We start from the raw sequence: 18,580 nt of genomic DNA on the forward strand, positions 1-18,580 counted from the left end.
ATTTATGAATTAGGTTGTAATTTAAGGTTTATTGTTTGGGAGAAATTTTACTAAGATCCTTATATTTAGTAGACAAAATGCCAAGTGGACAGTTCCTGCGGGAAAAAAGGGAGGGAGAGAGAGAGCAAAGGAAAAAGGACATTGAGAGTAAAATTAGTTTTTACTTGCAAGTTCGCAAGAAAATTGAGAAGGTGCTCGCTTCCTCTCAGAAATTCGCTGAAGAGAAGTGCAGCTCCAATGGAAGCAAAGCCAGAAGAAAGTGAAGAGAAGGGTATCAGATCCTCAATTTCATTATACTCCCTTCGTGTATGGAACCAAATTGCAGCATTTTTGCCATCAACTCGTGATTCCAATTTTCTCTGGAAGCCTTCGAGTCTTCTTCGCCGGAGGAGACGCAAAACTGGTCTTCCTCTTCCTCTACCTCTGAACTCGATAAACTCTTCTGTGTAAGTCGCTTTTCACTCGGTTCTGCTCTTTTTCTGTTCCTTTCTGATTTTTTGTTAGATTTTGCCAAATGCGTGCAGAATAACTGGTCAATGGGAAAGCAAAAAGAATTGGAGGTTTTGTTTGATTTTACTCCTCGTCTTTGCTTGTAAAACTCAGCATCTTTACCTTGAAATCTATGCTTGTTGCGTTGTCTGTAATTGCAACTGTTTTTATCTTTAATGACACGAGTTATCACCTGGTTGTGCCGGTCGAAATGGATATCGATGTCCTTAATATAGTTTCTCATGAAAGACTAAGGTTATACTGTTATAAGAATTTTAGAGAAACTCACAATGTCCACCACAATGACAATGGCACAAGTTCCTACCGAGCTGAACCGCAGGCTTTCTTGAGTTTATCTATAAATCCACTGCCCATTTTATTTAGAACAAACTTGGCAACTGTTTTGGCATTTACTGCACTTCATTCAAGCTAGAATGCTAATTCTGAAATTTCAATGAAACTAAGAGTGGAAGTTTCAATAGTAAAAGCAGAACTTCACTGAAAATCGGTAAAACTTTAAGTCAACCATGTTCTGCCAAGTGGACCGAATATTTCTATTTTATCGAGCATACAAGACCAACCATTTTCATTTTGTTCAATCCTTCAAAGCATTACAATTTTGGTCAATATTTTGGAGGATGATGTATTTTTTAATGAACAATTTTGATGAATGTGATTTACAAAAGAGGAGTCGAAGGGGCTCAATCTAAAGGTGTTACAACAAACTTCTCCAATAGGCAAAAGAGCAGACGAGCCATAGTAATTGGAAAGAGATACATTTACACCAAGATATAGCTAAGTAGACTAGATTCAAAGCTCGTTCTTTGTTGTGAAAACCCTTTGGTTTCTTTCACTCCCAGTAGAATCTCCGGGGCACTCTTATATCTTTTGTCCATTTTCTATTTAAAAAAAAAATAAATAGAAAATAGAATTTTTGCGTTACTTGATGCATGTTGTGACGTATGTACTATGTGATAAATTTTATTGTTATTTAAATGAAGACAATTGATGATTGTATGGAGTGCTATTTTTTATGCCATGCACATGTTTTGTTGACAAGTAGAAGCCTGCTTATCGTAATTGGCTCATGGAAACTGCAAACAGTTTAACAGTAACTGGCTGGGAACCAGCGGAGGCATCTAGACTGTACGATGTCTTGGGCGATCTTTTGGAGCACTGTTTTTTGAATTTACATAGCATTTGGAAGAACTTGCAGTTCTGGCAATCTCGTGCAGAGGCAAGTCTTTTTGTTACCTAATGTTTTTAATTTATTTATTTTATGCATATATAGAAGATGCCAGGAAAAAAAATTTAGGTCCAATATAAGTGTCTTTTGAGTGTCCTCAAAAGACCTATTACCCAGTGACATCCTTCTTCCAAAATGCAACATTAGATTATCACACTGGTACAGCAACATAGCAGACTGATTAGTCATTCTCCAGTAATTCCTTTTAAGTTTCTATCATCTTCCACAAAAGTCCGATCAATGTAGAGGGACTTCAGTTTACCCGAAGCATACCAAAAAACTGAGAACAATATGTCCCCCTAAGTGCAGTCAGGAACACTGATGAAACCATCTCCTCTTTTTCCAACACATTTGTGGAGAAAAACATTAAAGGAATCTTTTCCTGCAACGTATCTTGAGTAACAATCTTTTTGTGAGCAATGCTCAAGGAGAAGTTGAACTTATTTGGGCACTTTGACCTTCTAATCAACCTTTTGGGAGCAAAATCGTTTGGAATCTAAAGAATATGATGAAGAAACTACAAGAAAAATTCCTTTCGTTAAAAGTCATTCCCTCATGATTGGATGAGAGGCCTGTCAATCCCTTTCAGTTCATTTTGCTCATTGACTTTTTAATGCAAAGCATATGGTTGTTATCTTTCTTATTTCTGTTAAAACTTGGTTGTGTGTGCTTATGTCATTGTTCTCATGAAATTTTCAGGGTACGAATGCTCAAAAAGTTTACTTTATGATTTGTGAGAGAGGTCCAAGGGCCTTTTTTAGTGGAACAGCGCAGTTAATGCGCCAAAATTTTAGGGATGGTTTTTCCTTGCAACATGTTGCTCGTGAGGCGTCTCTTTACATAGCTGACCGAATAACTATACTGAGCAACTTAAGATGTCATCTTGCAGTTTTTGTGGCTCAGGTTTGGTTGGCCTTTTCGGCACTCATTTTTCAAAAGAAATCTTATCATTTTTGTGGTTTTATTTTATCCTTGAAAAGATAGTTGCTACCTCTGCGTCTGAATTCTCTCTCTCTCTCTCTCTCTCTCACACACACACACACAGTCAAATTTTTGACTTGGACATGTGATACTTTAGTTGGAGATCAGATTTGGAAAACTCTCGACTTTTTATAGTCTTCTGAGACAATGTTAGACTGATGTTGTCTCTTAGCTCTCTCTCATTTTCTTGTTGGCTTATTTTGATTTTGTTCTTTTCTGGTTCTTTTAGGTCTTTATGGAAATTGACAAAATTGGGGCGGAGGCAGTGAATGATCAACAAAATTCCTTACCATCATTGTTGGTTACATTGAATGGCTTATTTCTCGATTTAGAGGCATCAATTTGTCAACTGCATGCAGCACATCAAGTAACATTGAGATTATTTGTTAACTTTATTGCTAAAAATGCTGAAGCAGAAATTATTCTAATTTCACGTTTCAGTTCCTAATGTTTACTTTGTATATGACTATGCAGATGGATTTAATCGATGGCAGCTTTTCATTTCCTCTATTTGAAAAATTACCAGATGTGAGCAAGGAAGGATCTCAGTGGGCAAGTTGTGAAATTGGCGATGCTATCAACTTGCTTTATCAGAACCTTCACAAGTTGGACTCTTTCATATATATTCTTGTAAGATGTCATTTTCCATGCTTCTATTATTACTAATTTGATTTTTTACCCCTGACCTATTTTGTAGCCAAGAAAAATACTTTGCATTTGTTTTGTTTCAACTTTTTGGGACCTGTGGCCACAAATTCTCATATCAAAGGGAATATAGTGCTACTACTTTCCGTAGCCGTTTGATCATTTACAACTTACCGTTATGCATGCACTATTTTGCTGGAAATATGGCTCTAATAACGTTTTCATGCATTCCAATTCTGTTCATTACGCTGACAACTTGAGAAATTTAGTATCATCACCTACAAGGTAAAGTTCTTTGCATTGACTTTGATGTACTAGTCTCTCGCTAGGTTTCGTATGAGATATATATGCACTTCATGATCTGTTCAACAGCTATTGTTAAATAGTTGATGTAAGGTTTACTATGCTAAATCTTACTGATCGAGTTTAGCTGTAGTGTTTTACTTTTATTTTTTTTAATGACCATAACCTGCCCTGTCAACCCAAATGAAGGCTAGGAATAGTAATATTCTTACTACCAGTTTAGTAAAAAATTGACTCAACAGTGCCCACATTTCTATATAGATGCGTAATCACCAAAGATTCAAGAGAATCAGTATATTCTATAACAGTCACTTCAGAATTCAGATACTATAGACAAATGTACAAGGATCGCCTAAAGTAATTAATTTGAAAAGACAATAAAGAACATAATTTCTAAGATATTAACAGTAATACAAATTGTTAAATCCCCACTGAATTTTTGGTAAATTTGATTTTATAGTCGTACTATCACACTATCTTCACTTTTGGGCTTGAAATTTACATGAAAACCTATGTGTGGTTATCCATATTAATTGAGAAGAAATGACAATTTTGTAGTCTGAGAATATAAACTCTTGTTTTGATACCATGTTAAATCTATCACTCGACGCTTTAAGCTAACGGGTTATAGTAAATATAGTTTTTATTCTTAGTGTAGCACAAATATACTAATATAAATACTGTAACCTCCCCCCTCAGGTTGGTATTGAAAACGAAGTTTGGGAGCACCTTAGAGCTATTTCCTACAGTGATGTATTCATTTTTGATAGTTTATGAATACTCTTCACTAAGCAGTGTTCATTTATGTGTGTTTTCCTCATACTTTGATTCTTCTTTTTGTATTATGCCTTTCCATACTAAGAGGTATTGATGTGCACCTGTCTTTCTTTTTTAGGTTTCTAAACATCGAAAGCCAAGGAAACTAACTCAATACTGGCTTAGATATACTTGTGGTGCAGTTGGTCTTTCAGTCTGCTCTGTTTGGCTAATCCAACATAGTAGCTTAATGGGGAGCAATGACATTGAGAATTGGTTTAACGAAGCACATAATTCAGCAGTTAGTTTTTTCAAGGATCATGTAGAACAACCGGTATTACTTTTACTATTTTTATTTGCTTTCCCGTAATTGGCTATTTGGAGCTCAGTTGTTTATTTTCTTTTACCATTGTATTTTATTTTTCTTGAGTTTGGTCTTCAGTTATGGTTGATTATTATGCTAAATAACTTTGAAGCCTCTCTTCATGTCACGTTGGATCTTTTTTGTTTATCAATTGTGAGAAGGGATGCTTTATTTCTCAATATGAGTGTTTGAGTGTTTGCTGGCCGAGGAAGTGATTGAGGGTGCTTTTTTCTCTCCTTACTGAATTTTCTAGGCATAACGATCCTTCTTGCTGGTGGTATGTGTCCATTATAAAGGATCCATAGGTAGAGCTTAAGATCTTTTTGGGCATGATGATAATCATTATTGGCTTCTTGGAACGGTCAGGGTTCTTTAATGTTGCTTGTTGAGTTGAGAAGTCTAATGAGGGTTGAAGAACTAGAAACATTGAATGCTTGGGAGGTTTATTGATGCTTGTAGCTTCGTTGGTTTTATTCGATAAATGTTTGTCACGTGCATTGAATCTTAGGGACTGTAGAATTAGTTTGAGGATTACTTCGCTGGAGAGTGTCCTAGAGTAGGTTCAAGAGGCTTGTAGTTGTGCATTCAATCTTTCCAGGAGTGAACCTTGTTGAAGGAATGCACTTCAGGAGTTAGTATCTAAGCTGAGAATGAATGATATCTATAACTCACTCTATTACTCAGCTTAAGTATCCAAGCTGAGATTGAATCTATTACTTACTCTATTAATCAGCTAAGTATCCAAGCTGAGATTGAATCTATTACTTACTCTATTACTCGGCTTGAGGGAGTTTGAGGGGAAGTGTTGAAGAAATGACCTTGATATAAGAAATATTTGTGTAATCCCATCAAACGAGGGAAGTAGTTGACCTCTCTAATTTAATCTGTAGATTTTTTTAGACTTCTTGTTACCCATTTATTTAGATTCATGATTAAGATTTATTTAGATTAGATTTATTGTCACCTAGTATTTGGAGATTTAGGTAGCCTTCATGTATTATAAAAGTCACATGTACCTCTTTGAAATTTAACATGAAAAGCAAGCAAGATAATTTAGACTTGCAACAAACTCTTATATTGGGGCCAACCCTTTTTAGATTAAAAAGTATGTGGGCCAGGGACTAGGAATTGACAGGCGTTTTTGCTTTTTGTTTATTTCATTGCTTCAATGAAATCTGTTTCTCATTTTTTAAAAAAATGTTTGGCAGGTTTTTTCTTGTTGGAAATTAGAGGCTTCTATCTGCGCTCATATCTCAATGGCATAGCCTTTTGTGATCATCTCTTGATAGAACCTTTTGTTACGTTTCACTACATCAAATGAAATTGTTTTGTTTCCTAGAAGAAGAAAAAAAAAAAAAAAAAAAAAAAAAAAAAAAAAAAAAAAAAAAAAAAAAAAAAACTAATTAGAGGTTATGAACCAACAACTGGAAAGTGGCAGTTTGTAAGACTATCATATATGATTGCTTGCGTTTCTTAGGTTTATCTTAGAGAATCCCACTATCCACAAACTTTTTAGAACTTGAGTGATCAGATCTCAGATGAAGCTTTGGGTAGATTTTACTAAGGGTATCGTGCCAATTCAACTTTGTAGATTGAGCTAGATAAATCAGTGCAACTTTCTTTCACCAAAGCTTCTAATGGCCAAAGAAAGTGATGTTTAATGTAATATTCACTTCGTTTTATTTTGTTAGATAGGAGGCTGTTTTTTTTTTATTATTATTTAACTTTCTCCTTAGTTCTTTCATTCCTTCTCAATGAAAGTTTTGTTATTCTTAGAAAATAAGTGATGTTTGATGTAGTGAGGCTTTCCATGTAATAGTTCCCTTCTTTTCCTCTTAGTTTTAGTTATTTTAAAATGTAAGAATGAAAGTACCAAAGAAAAGGTTCGTGCAAAAAAGGGACAAAACAACATGATGGGTTGCTAAAATACAACCAAAAGGTTACCAAGGAGCATCAATTGTTGTTCATGAGGAAAAACCCTGAAACGGTTTGAAGTAGAAATTCAATGGGGGAAGTTTGCTATTGGTGTCTTTCTCCCTCGGTGTGTAGCTTATGCCTAAGAGACGAAGAAAATATTGATAATTTATTCTCCGGTGTCCTATTGTCTGGAGAGGATGGTGTCTTTTGTTAAAGACCTCTGGTTTGTTTGTGTGTATACCAAACTTGGTGATGGAGCGGCTTCTTGAAGTTCTAAGTGGGTGGAACCTCATAGGAAAGGGAAAGGTTTACAGGTTGGGCCTTGTTTTGGGAACTATGGAAGGAAGGAAGTCGGAGGGTCTTCGAAGATAAGTCATGTACTTTTTTCTTTTTCAGTAGTGAAACTCAACGGAGCCATTGACGTTTGGCACACTTCAAAATTCCTCTAGATTAGAGCAGCTTAGTTGCCTAGTTTATTGTAAGTGATTAGTTAGTTATGGTAGCACCTATAAATTGGCTTGATGTCCATGCCAAGGGTTCATCAATGTTCTCCATTAATGTAACTTAATAATGATTGATTTCCAATGACTGAAGCAACACATTCAGAAACTTTATTGAATTGGTATTCTAACTCCCTATTTTGCAGCTTATTTCAATTAGAGACGAACTTTTTGATACATTTAGAAAGAGGCATAAAGGTGTCATGGAGGTTCAAGAGGTTCAATTAACTGTCAACTCACTGCACAGGTGATTGTCTTTCACGGACTGTAATTTTCTTTGCGCTCCAGTTTATTGCTGGAAATGAGAAATGTCGATATTGCATAATTTATTTCTATCTCCAATCAGAAAACTAGTGGCTTTTTAGAAAATTGTTTTAAAAACAGCTTTCTGTTTTATTTTCAAAATGTTTTTATATTTTGTGATTGAATGACTTGTAATGGTTAATATTATTAAATAGAAATCACTATTTACAGGTTTGTGATTTTAGGAGGAGTAACAACTTCATTTTTGTTATCCTGAAAAATAGGTCATTTATTTTGTAGTGTTGTAAAACAAGATCCAAATGAAAAAGCTTGCCTCCAAACTCCACCAAAGCCAAAGTAGAGCAACATAAGAATCCACGAAGAACTCTCCTCGTTAACTAACGTGAACCCTTAGACTTTATTTCATTAAGTAATTCCAAATTCTTCAAAAGAAATTTGTTCTACAGAACACAGCTATTATTAAAGCCAATTTTCAAACAATCCCTCTAGTTTTTCTTTATTTTAATTAATTAATATATTTATGTACTTTGATTGAAATGCTGAGAAGATTACAAAATACGAAGGAAATACCTAAACCTCTCTGGTCACTAACCCATTTGGGATGAGTTTGACCTGTGTCAATATGATGGAGGTTGATGACTTTTAGTTAACTTCTGTTCTTCCCACATGATATTTTCTTTCTCGCAATGACTTTTTCTTAGACTAATAATTGATAAAGTTTAAGAATTTGTCTTGGAAAATTGTTAGTTTAGCAGTTTTCAGTCCTTATTTCCCTAACTGCTTTAAAGATTTGTGATTGGTCGAAGGAATAACCTTAATTTGAGAAGTATAGGTGTAATCCTATCAAATAAGGGAATTAGCCTATTTTGTATTGTTTTCTTTTCTGTAATGTTTCATTTTCTCTAGAAAATTAGTTCTATTATAAATAGACCTATGCTCTTCTCTATTGTATAATAAGAAAACAGAGTAATATACATTACTCTTGCAACGTGATCTACTATCAATGTTACTCTGGATATTGATTCTACTATTCATAAACCCATAATTTTGGACGAAAGAACAAATTCCTTTGTTCTACGAAATGGTAATTTGTGAGAACACATTAAACAAAACAAAACATTAATAAGAAATTTGAGAAAATAGTTATCAGAAACAGGTTTCACGGTATTTAATTGTGGAAAGCAAAACTATTTTGAAAGCAATTCTAAATTTTACAGCAATATCCATATGTTTTTTTTGGATGAATATGCAAAAGATATTAAATAATCATCCTCTTCTTTCCAGAATGTTACTTGCTTTCAGTGAACACACGAAAGGCCAGAAGTTTCCAGACGATGCATCAGATCAAGAAATGCTTGCAATAGTTATGGCCAGGTTATTCCCCATATCTTGTTTGTAGTTTTATCTACTGTTGAACTTTGCAGGGTGCATGAATTTGTTGTTAAAAACTGAGGAAGGCTGACATTTCCCATAAACAGTGTTATTGCATCTTCTTTAGATCGTGTTTTTCTTTGGTTCCATAACTGGTTGGGGCCTGTTGGGGCAGGTATTCCCCGTTTAGATGGGTAATGGAGGAGGGAATGGGGAGAAATTTCTCCCCGTTAGATAATTGGGGACAGGGATGAGAAATATAATCCCCGTCCCCCTCCCCACACAACTCCCAGACCTTCCCTGTCTTCGTCCCCCCCCTCCCCGCCCAGCATAATATAAATATAGGTATATTTTCAAGGAGAGACTTTCTAAATTCCACTTCCAAGTTCCATATATTTCCAAAGAGGGAGCAAACTTTCAAAATTCTATTCCAAGTTCCAATGAGTTTTGTCTTTCAAGTTTCAATGGTTTAATATCTTGCTTCCATTTGTTTGATTTTTGTAATAATAAATGTTTTTGACATTTGGATTAGTTTTTGTTGTGCAAATTGGATTAATTTATTTGTCACTTGAGTTATTTTGTTTTGGTCGCATATATCGCTATTATTGTTGATTCAACTATTAATTTATTACTTGGAAAAGAAAACCAATCACTATTTTTTTTATGCCGTTTTTCTTAGATTCGAAAATCATATTATCATATTTTTCCCTTATAATTTAGGTGTAGATTAATTTTATATATTTTACTACTCTTGTAGGTGAAATGATTTTATAACAAATAATAATTTACAACAAGGTGGTTCAACTCTAATTTCCAATATCACAGCAATCAACACCAATCAATAGTTTATATTGAAAAATGGAAAGTATACTTTAAAAAGTTTCTTTTAAATTGCCATTTTTTTTTAAAAAAAAAAGAATAATAAATGGGGAAAAGTTCCCCATGGGGCCCAATTCCTACCTATTCTCCATAGGAAATCTCCACCCCGAATCCCACAAAAGTAATGGGGAATTTCGCAGGGATGAGAAATAAAATAGGTGGTGGGAATGAGAAATGATTCAGTGCATTGACAATTTAGTACTTGTGTCACTAGAGATGTCCACGGGGTGGGACTGGGACGAGAAAGCCTTCCTCATCCTCGCCCTGCCTCTTATTTTACTCCACATCCCCACAAAATTCCTCATTTATTTTTGTGGGGATTGGGGCGGGGCCAGGGTCTGGGACAGGGAATGTATTCCTTGTCCCTCGGCCCCTATTAGCAAACGCGAAAAAATTTCTCCCCCCTCCCTCCCCATTTTTGTTTAATCGGGGAATCCTCAGTCCCATGGATTAAATGGACATCTCTAGATGTCATGTTGATGTGACCATTGACTAGTGTGTTATTCTTCATATTATGTCACAAACTCAACTTTCTGCTCTTGGGTATCTATTGAGTTCTTCAATCACATTGTGACACTTCTGTTGGCTCTTATATTGAAGTTTACACCGACAGCTTGGTCAATATTTAGCAACATCCATGTTTCCTCCTACTTTATGCCCTCTTCATGTGGGGTTCAAATGTTATTTGACATTAGACATCTTTCTTTTCCCTGTTTTATCTCTCTGCAAATTTGGTGGAAGATAGTTAGGTTGTTTGGGGTTAGCTTGGCTATTCTTATATTGGTAAAGGAATGCATGTACAGGTTGTTTGTGGAACCTATATATTGGGAACGGCAAGTCCTTTGCTAAATAAGATTAGAAATGTTATGTGGAATGCTTTGCTAGAAATACACAAACATAATTGCAGAAATTCTACAAGGAACCTTAGTGTTTTAGGTTTTTTTTCTTTTTTAATTTTTTGCTTCCTAGCAGAGCTTTAATTTCATAAATATTCTTATATTTTTGTGATTTTTGAAATCATGTTTTCTTGGGAAAAAAACATTGCAATAATCTAATATCCATTTGTAAAGGTTGATCTAATGAATGCTTTTCTTCGATGATAAATATTCATTGTTTCATCTACTTTAGGTATGAGAAAGAACTGATGCATCCCATTCAAAATCTTCTTAGTGGAGAGCTGGCCCGTGCTTTGCTTATCCAGGTTATTACATGTTCAATTATTATCTCCATACGACAAGTACACTATACTTGATAGTTTTCTCTGTGACGATGCAGGTGCAGAAGCTAAAATTGGATATTGAGACGTAAGTTTCAGAAAGTTATCATTTTTAGTGAACAATCATTATATAACTTCATCTTCCTTTTTTGGTTTCATGGCAATGGTTTCATATTATGATGGCTTTTAAATAGGGCAATGCTTGAGCTTGACCAGATTCTCAAGGCAAATGAAATCAATTTCGCTGTTCTAGCTGCATTGCCAGCATTTTTTCTCTCACTTCTTTTGCTGATGCTTTTGCGTGCTTGGTATAAACAGGTAAGTGGACTAAAAGCTAGTTTGGTTCACATCTTTTAACGTTAAATTCAAGTGTGATGTTGTTCTTATTTCTAGTTTTTTCCGAGTTCCTTTATCAAATTAGATTTTGCCTTCCTGAAAAGACGTTAGAGTAGGACAACTGCAGTTGAGTGCTGACACCTTCATCAATTGTGTGGTCATGAAGTTGAGTGGGGAGTGCTCTCTATCCCAGTGGCCATCGACTTTCCCAGATTTCCCTTAAACTTGGTCGAAGTATCCAAACCCCCAAGCCTACAGTCCATAAGAACACCTTGCATTCATTCATTCTCTATTTCTCTCTTTCATTCGTTCTTTTTTTGGATATTTATTTCACGAGACTTCAAGGTAAGATGAAAAGTAGCAAGCCTATTTTCTTTTACCTGATTAATCAGCCCCTAGGGAGAATGGTGATAGAGATTTATTGCAGTCTTCTTCTGTTCCTCAACTCAAACCTCATTATTTTTCAGTTGATGTTACAAATTAACCCTAATCTTCTGACCAACAATTGCCTAATATCACTCTATGTAAATTTTTTGGAAAAAATAGACAAAGTCAGTTTACTTACTGATTATGACATTTAGGATACTAGAGCTGAAGGGAAGGGAAGAGCTGCTCGGCTTCAGAGAAGACTACTTGTCGTGGAGGTGGAGAAAGCAATTATGCAATACCAGAGTTTTGTTGACCAAGGACGTGTAAGGAGCTCAATCTACTTGTTGGCTTCTCAAACATGTTTCTTCTCTGTTTGTACACATTTTGTTTGCTATAAAAAATCATGTTTTTTTTTGCAGATCAGCATGTGAATGTAAACATTATGAAATAATTAATCCTAGCATAGTAAGCCTGAAGTTTTTACTTATTTATTTGCTATAGAAGTTACACTTGTTAGAAAAGGGAACGTAAAAGAAAAGGAGAGTGGACTAGTAGTCTAAGTCAACCTTCAATTAAGGGGTATTAAATTAGAACTTCCAATTGGTCCTAATCAAACAAAAGTAGAGAAAAAACTGAACTGTATCCTTTTGGAAGCCTAGAGAGATGTGTCAACACATGCTTAGAAGAGAAACAGGAATTTTTTTAAAGAGCTTGAGAAAACATGGGAGAAGGCGGGGTCCTTGTTGGTTTAAACATCTCTCTGTGGCCGTTAGTGACTAAGACTTTTTGTAGCTATTCTCTTGGCTTGGTTGTTTGTTTTAAATTGGACTCCCTTTTTGTGTAGTTTTTTTTTTGGGCTGGGGGTAGTTGGACTTGTTGGGCTGGTTTTTTGTATGTCCTTTTGTAGTCTTTCATTTGTTCTCAGTGAAAGCTTATTTCCTCATACGAAAAAGGATTATTGATTAGCTACCTGAGTCTCAAACATAGATACTTCTCCATCCCTAAATGGCAAACACAATATACGAAAGAAGGAATTATCTTTCTTCACGTTGCTTTATTGAATATCTTGAGAGCAGAATGAGAATGTTTCCATTTTTCAATATTTGCAGGTAAAAGATGCTGAATGTAGGTTTGGGTTACTGTTGTATAGTTTGGGTCGGCTGTACCATGCTTCCGAGAAGCATGCCAAAGCAACCGGTGAATGGCTATAGTAAGTTTTAGTTCAGCTTTTCTTCTTTCTTTCTAGGCAATACTTTCCAACCAGCATGTGTTCCAGATATAGAGAGATGGCATCTGCATTATATACAGATAAATTGTTTTCTCGACTCTTTTGTCAAATGCGCCATCATTTCCGTCAGGAATTGACATGAAAACATGTGACAATTTCTAGGTCATTTGGAGTTGCTTTTCATCAATATTTACGTTTTTCATTCATTTTCTCATACAAATCCTCTTCTGTGAAACCGGGAATATATTTGAAAGGAAAAAGAATCTACAAGTAAGAAGGGGTTAAAACAATCGTAACATGGCCCTCAAAACATCATATACCTCAGGATGCCCCATCCTTTGAATTGAAAATTATAGGGATGTCAATGAGTATTTACTTGCAACTTCGTTTACCAAGTACAACCTTGGAGTTCTGCTTTATCTTCTAATCAATCAGGAGGATACTCTAATAGATATAAATTTGCTATGAATGTTTACCAATATGCCATTTCAGGAGTCGCATCTTTTTTAATCTTACGATAACTTCTAGATGAAAAATGCTCCCTCTGAATGTAGCCCCTTCATGTAGAAAACAAATATCCTCTTTGAAGCCCCTTTTTGTAGTTTGTTACTTGGCTCTCCCTTCGTGGATTTCTTTTTTGTGTACCCTTGTATTCTTTCATTTTTTTCTAGTCGGAAGCTTGGTTTAAAAAAAACAAAAAAAAAACAAATATCCTCTTTGAAACAAGGAATCCTTTGACCACTGGCCATCATTATCATCTCCTCTCTTGTACTCATTCTTTATCATCCCCCACTTCGTCGTTCTTCTACTTTTTGTGGTGTATTGAAATTTGAGTTCCCCAAACCCTGCGCGTGATTTTACCAGAAGCCTTATTACCTTTTGAGATAAATAACATCTTAAGATTACATTCACTTTATGCTCTTCACTACATTGAACGGTTACTTGCACAAATATTAAATTTAGTTCTTGGGTTAATCCATACAATTATACAAGTGCATTTACATTAAAGCTGTAATCTAACCTTGTAAACAGTTTGAGGCAGGATATTCTGGATCTAGGGAAGCCTGGTCTTCCAACACGAGATAAACTCAGAATTACGTGGCGCATGGAACGGGTGTACGATTGTTTACTTCCCACATTGAAAAGGTCATAATGCACGTCCTTTTCTTCTCTTCAACTCCACAGGAGTATTTTTTGATTTGCTTAATGGAGGTATTTTGCTCCCACACTTCCAAGCCTAATATTTTTGGAAAGCCCCCTGGTTAAACCCAGTTTGTGTTGCCTTCATTAGCTTTTGTTGTTGAGGAAGATACACAATGGTGTCTAGCCTGTTACTTTTTTGTTGGGCTGACAACTTCAAATTTGTCTTCATGATAGTATTGGCCTTTGTTAGAGTACTTTAACAAATGAAAGAACTGTTGAAAATCATGGATGGATTTCTTATAGAACCTTCTTTTTGGAAGGAAATATTGTAGTTTTTCTTTAAATAATTATTTTATGAAGAAATGATAATCACAGGGACTTGCACCTTTCTCAAGTCATTCTTTATTTGCATAGTTATAGTGTGTTATTATTTTTATTTTTATTTTTTGTATTAATTGTGTTCTCTGTACATTTTTTTTAATGGATGGTTCGTACACTCGGAGGCCATTGTTAACGGTAATTTAGTCTATTTTTACTCTTTTTTTTTAGCTCGGCATGTAATTCGATCATTTGAACTATGTTTAAATTAACGTTCACATTTTTATTATTGATTTTATGTACTTACATAATTTGATCATTTGAACATTTGAAGCTATCATGTTGTTGAAACATTTTATCCCTCCTGCACCTTAGCTTTATATAAATGTTGCCATCTTTACCTTCAATTAAGAGAAACATGTTGCAAATTACCCTCCTAATAATAAGTTTTCGTTGAAAGAAACATTTTAACATGTATTCAATGAATTATAAAATATATTTATATTTATGGATTTGATTTCATATGTTAGTGGTGGCAAAGTTTGATATAATTGAAATCATTTTGAAGATTTTTTTTTAAATGAGTGAGTGAATGAATTCAATGCAAGCCTAATTATTAATAATATTCTTCTTCAAAAAGATTTTTTTTTTATCTATTATAACGGTTCGAGCACATCGCTAGTAGATAATGTCATATTTGAGTTTTTTCTCAAGATTTTTAAAAAGCATCTAGAGGGACAAATTTTCACCATCTTATAAATTGTGCTTCATTTTCTCTCCAATTAATATGATATCTCACACTTTTATTGATGTATCAACTAATGTATCAGTAGTATACTGATATGCTAAATAGTTATACGAACGGATTGACCCAGTATACTACCGATATATCATATTTATATGTCAACATGTACTCATGTTGTGCTTAAAATTAATTTAAATTTTTACAACCATATTATGTTTGAAGTATTTCTAAAAAAAGTTTTTGCTATATATATATATATATATATATTTTGTTACTTTCTTGTTATTGAAGTTTACGTTATTATTAGTTTTTCGTTGTATAATGGTGAATATTATTTTTCTTACCGATATATTCTCTGTATTTGGAGTTGTTATTATTTATTTATTTATTTAATTTCTAAGGTCAACTTTACTTTATAAGTAATTACAGCTTTATTGTGTGTAGGGGCTTCGATACCATCCATCCAGACCTCTTCGATTCTCTCAAGTTTGGGAACGAAAGGATGATGGAAGGTGTGGTTCTCAAGCTCCCATCCTTCCAATTCCAATTCCATTTCATGAACCCTAGTCGTTGCAGTTCCTGTTTCTCCTCCACTCTCCGCACTTCCTCTTCTCCTTCTCTCCGCTTCCGCTTCCGCAGATTTTCCTCTCCCTTCTCTGTTTCTGCTTCAGCTTCCACCGCCAGGGAAACGGACAACTTGCATCTTGGTTCTCTTTCGCTTGGGCACACAACTCGACCTGATTTCCCCATCCTCCATCAGGTTCTTGTTTTTTTATTATCATTCTTCTGTATGTTTTCTTTGGTGATTTGGCTGATTCCTCTTTTTTCATAAATCATAAACCCATTTCTCGTCTATTGGTTATTAGTTCCTTAAAGTTTGTGAATCTCGTTATATTTACTTCCACTATTTAGTCTCAAGTGATTATTGTTGTAATCTATTGGCACTTCATGCGGTGAAGTTAATGGGCGTGTTGCGATCTGCAGGAAGTAAATGGCTCCAAGCTTGTCTACTTGGACAATGCTGCCACCTCTCAGAAACCGATTGCCGTGTTGAAAGCCTTGCAGAATTATTATGAGGCTTACAATTCAAATGTTCATCGTGGCATACACTACTTGAGGTAGATTGTTCATACTTCGGTATGAAACGTGAATTTAAACGATGTCTTGATCACTTGTAATCATGACCATTTGTGATTGTAGTGCGAAGGCAACGGACGAGTATGAGCTGGCCAGAAAGAAGGTTGCGTCTTTTATCAATGCTGGAGATGCTAGAGAGATCGTTTTTACTAGGAATGCAACTGAAGCTATCAATCTAGTGGCTTATTCTTGGGGCATAGCGAATTTAAAATCAGAAGATGAGGTGCGTATCGTGTAGTCTTGTACTGCATTAACTTCAACTGTAATGATCTTTTCTTTCAGTGCAGATCATACTTACAGTTGCTGAACATCATAGTGCCATTGTCCCTTGGCAACTTGTAGCTGAAAGGACTGGTGCTGTTCTGAAGTTTGTGAGTTTAGATGAACATGATGTCCCAAACTTGAAAGATTTCAAGGAGATGTTAACAACAAAAACAAAGCTTGTGGTTACCCATCATGTCTCAAATGTACTAGGTACACCCTTCTATTTGATATCTTAGCACTATTGTTGTGAGATCTCACATTGGATGGAGAGGGGAACGAAGCATGCCTTATAAGGGTGTGGAAATCTCTCCCTAATAGACGCGTTTTAAAACCTTGAAGGGAAGCCCGAAAGAGAAAATCAAAAGAGGACAATATTTGCTAGCGGTGGGTTTGGGCTTGGGCGGTTATAATTGTAATCTATTTCCTTGTTTTTTTTACCATTCAATTTGTAAGCATTACCAAGTGGAACAAGTAGTAGGTGAGTATTTCCAACTGAAGTGTGATCATATCTTTTCAGTTATTACAAGTCTAGTTTAAACTTGTTTGGCTGAGTAAAAATAATAAAATTCAATGAATGAAGGACAGAAAAGAACTGATGTATATAGTGGAATTCAGTATGATTTGATTGTTTCTGCAGCATCTGTTCTTCCAATTGAAGACATAGTTAGCTGGGCACATCATTTTGGGGCTAAAGTGCTAGTAGATGCATGCCAGAGTGTTCCACATATGGTTGTCGACGTCCAGGCGCTTGATGCTGATTTTCTTGTTGCTTCTTCTCACAAGGTTAGGCTGTTTTCTTATTAATTAAATCTTGGGCCTTACATTTGTGCATATGAAGTTAAGGAATAAACATGCTTCAGATGTGTGGGCCTACAGGCATCGGATTTTTATATGGAAAGATTGATCTGCTGTCTGCAATGCCTCCATTCTTAGGTAGGTACTTCGAGAAGATAAGCTATGAAAACAAATATATATAAATAAACTTGTATCAGTTAGTTAGCCGGGAGTCAATATCTAATTTCCATATCTGGTCCTACATGGCTCTAGGTGGTGGAGAGATGATCTCAGATGTCTTTCTCGACCATTCCACATTTGCAGAACCTCCTTCCAGGTTGGTGAACTGCAAGGGTGCATCTTTTTCCTTTTATTCTAAATGGGGTGGAAAAATTAGAACGTTCAATATATAAGACTGAGGACATGCTGAATATGCCATTGATCTTCTATGTTTTATTCCTAAAATTAGAGCACCTCAAAGTTCCATTTAATTTTTTAAAAATAATATCATGAACTTTAGCGCTTTATCTATAAGTTTCTATGCTGGCTGCTGATTTTGTTTGCTCATCTTTTTCAATTGATACTTGGCTTAATTTCGAACGTAATACATTAGATTCGAGGCTGGGACGCCAGCGATTGGAGAAGCAATTGGATTGGGAGCTGCTATTGATTATTTGTCTGGAATCGGCATGCAAAAGATTCATACTTATGAAGTGAGTTGATTGAGATCTGGCGTATGTATCCCTTTCTTTGAAATTTGTTGGGGTGAAAAGGTTGCATGGTAATGGAAATCTTGCTCTAATCAAGGGATTCAGATATTATTTTTCATCAACATCCTGGAAATCTGAAATTGAAAACTGCAAGCGTAGGATGAGATGATAAATATGTTCACAAGTTTTGATACTTTAGTCTAACCAGCAATGAGTTGCTGTCTGCTAACAGGAAGAATTGGCGAATTATCTATATGAGAACCTTCGTGCAGTCCCTAACATTCGCATATATGGCCCAGTCCCTAATGCTCAACGTGCTGCTCTGTGCTCGTTCAATATTGACAACATGCATCCAACGGACATTGCAACTTTTCTTGATCAACAGGTACATCAAGGGAGATTCTAGATTGTATTACTAGAGTGCATCATTTACTTTCTATGGGTCCTTAAAAATATTTTAATGCAGCATGGTATAGCCATCAGATCAGGACATCACTGTGCGCAGCCCCTCCATCGGGTTCTCGGTGTCAGCTCGAGCGCACGAGCTAGCCTTTACTTCTACAACACAAAAGAGGATGTGGACTACTTTATCCAGGCTCTAAATGACACTGTAAGTTTCTTCGAC

General features: G+C 35.4%; 2 protein-coding genes across 3 annotated transcripts; both read left to right on the top strand.

The window, feature by feature from the left end:
* The first annotated feature begins 107 nt into the window (after window positions 1–107).
* LOC111483680 (protein DGS1, mitochondrial-like) lies at window positions 108–14,405 on the top strand. Of its 2 annotated transcripts, XM_023129936.1 has the most exons (15): window positions 108–446; window positions 525–560; window positions 1,594–1,726; window positions 2,435–2,638; window positions 2,946–3,083; window positions 3,191–3,346; window positions 4,560–4,754; window positions 7,348–7,448; window positions 8,750–8,839; window positions 10,844–10,916; window positions 10,991–11,019; window positions 11,126–11,249; window positions 11,849–11,959; window positions 12,746–12,846; window positions 13,897–14,405. In XM_023129936.1, the coding sequence occupies exons 1-15, from the start codon at window positions 238–240 to the stop codon at window positions 14,015–14,017; spliced, it is 1,821 nt and encodes a 606-aa protein (XP_022985704.1). In that variant the 5' UTR covers window positions 108–237; the 3' UTR covers window positions 14,018–14,405. The 2 variants fall into 2 exon arrangements, with proteins under 2 accessions (XP_022985704.1, XP_022985705.1); XM_023129937.1 differs by lacking the exon at window positions 525–560 and having other exon boundaries at window positions 238–446.
* A 1,095-nt stretch (window positions 14,406–15,500) lies between these two features.
* On the top strand, window positions 15,501–18,580 carry LOC111484037 (cysteine desulfurase 1, chloroplastic-like; the record flags this gene model as incomplete). The annotated part of the gene is made up of 10 exons (XM_023130451.1): window positions 15,501–15,830; window positions 16,055–16,188; window positions 16,271–16,430; window positions 16,495–16,681; window positions 17,109–17,254; window positions 17,332–17,404; window positions 17,519–17,582; window positions 17,859–17,958; window positions 18,188–18,340; window positions 18,422–18,580. Coding segments are annotated over exons 1-10 (1,434 nt in total), but the record flags the coding sequence as incomplete, so codon positions are not given.

The sequence above is a fragment of the Cucurbita maxima genome, unplaced genomic scaffold (assembly GCF_002738345.1).
Source record: "Cucurbita maxima cultivar Rimu unplaced genomic scaffold, Cmax_1.0 Cma_Scf00009, whole genome shotgun sequence".
NCBI classification, from domain to species: domain Eukaryota; kingdom Viridiplantae; phylum Streptophyta; class Magnoliopsida; order Cucurbitales; family Cucurbitaceae; genus Cucurbita; species Cucurbita maxima.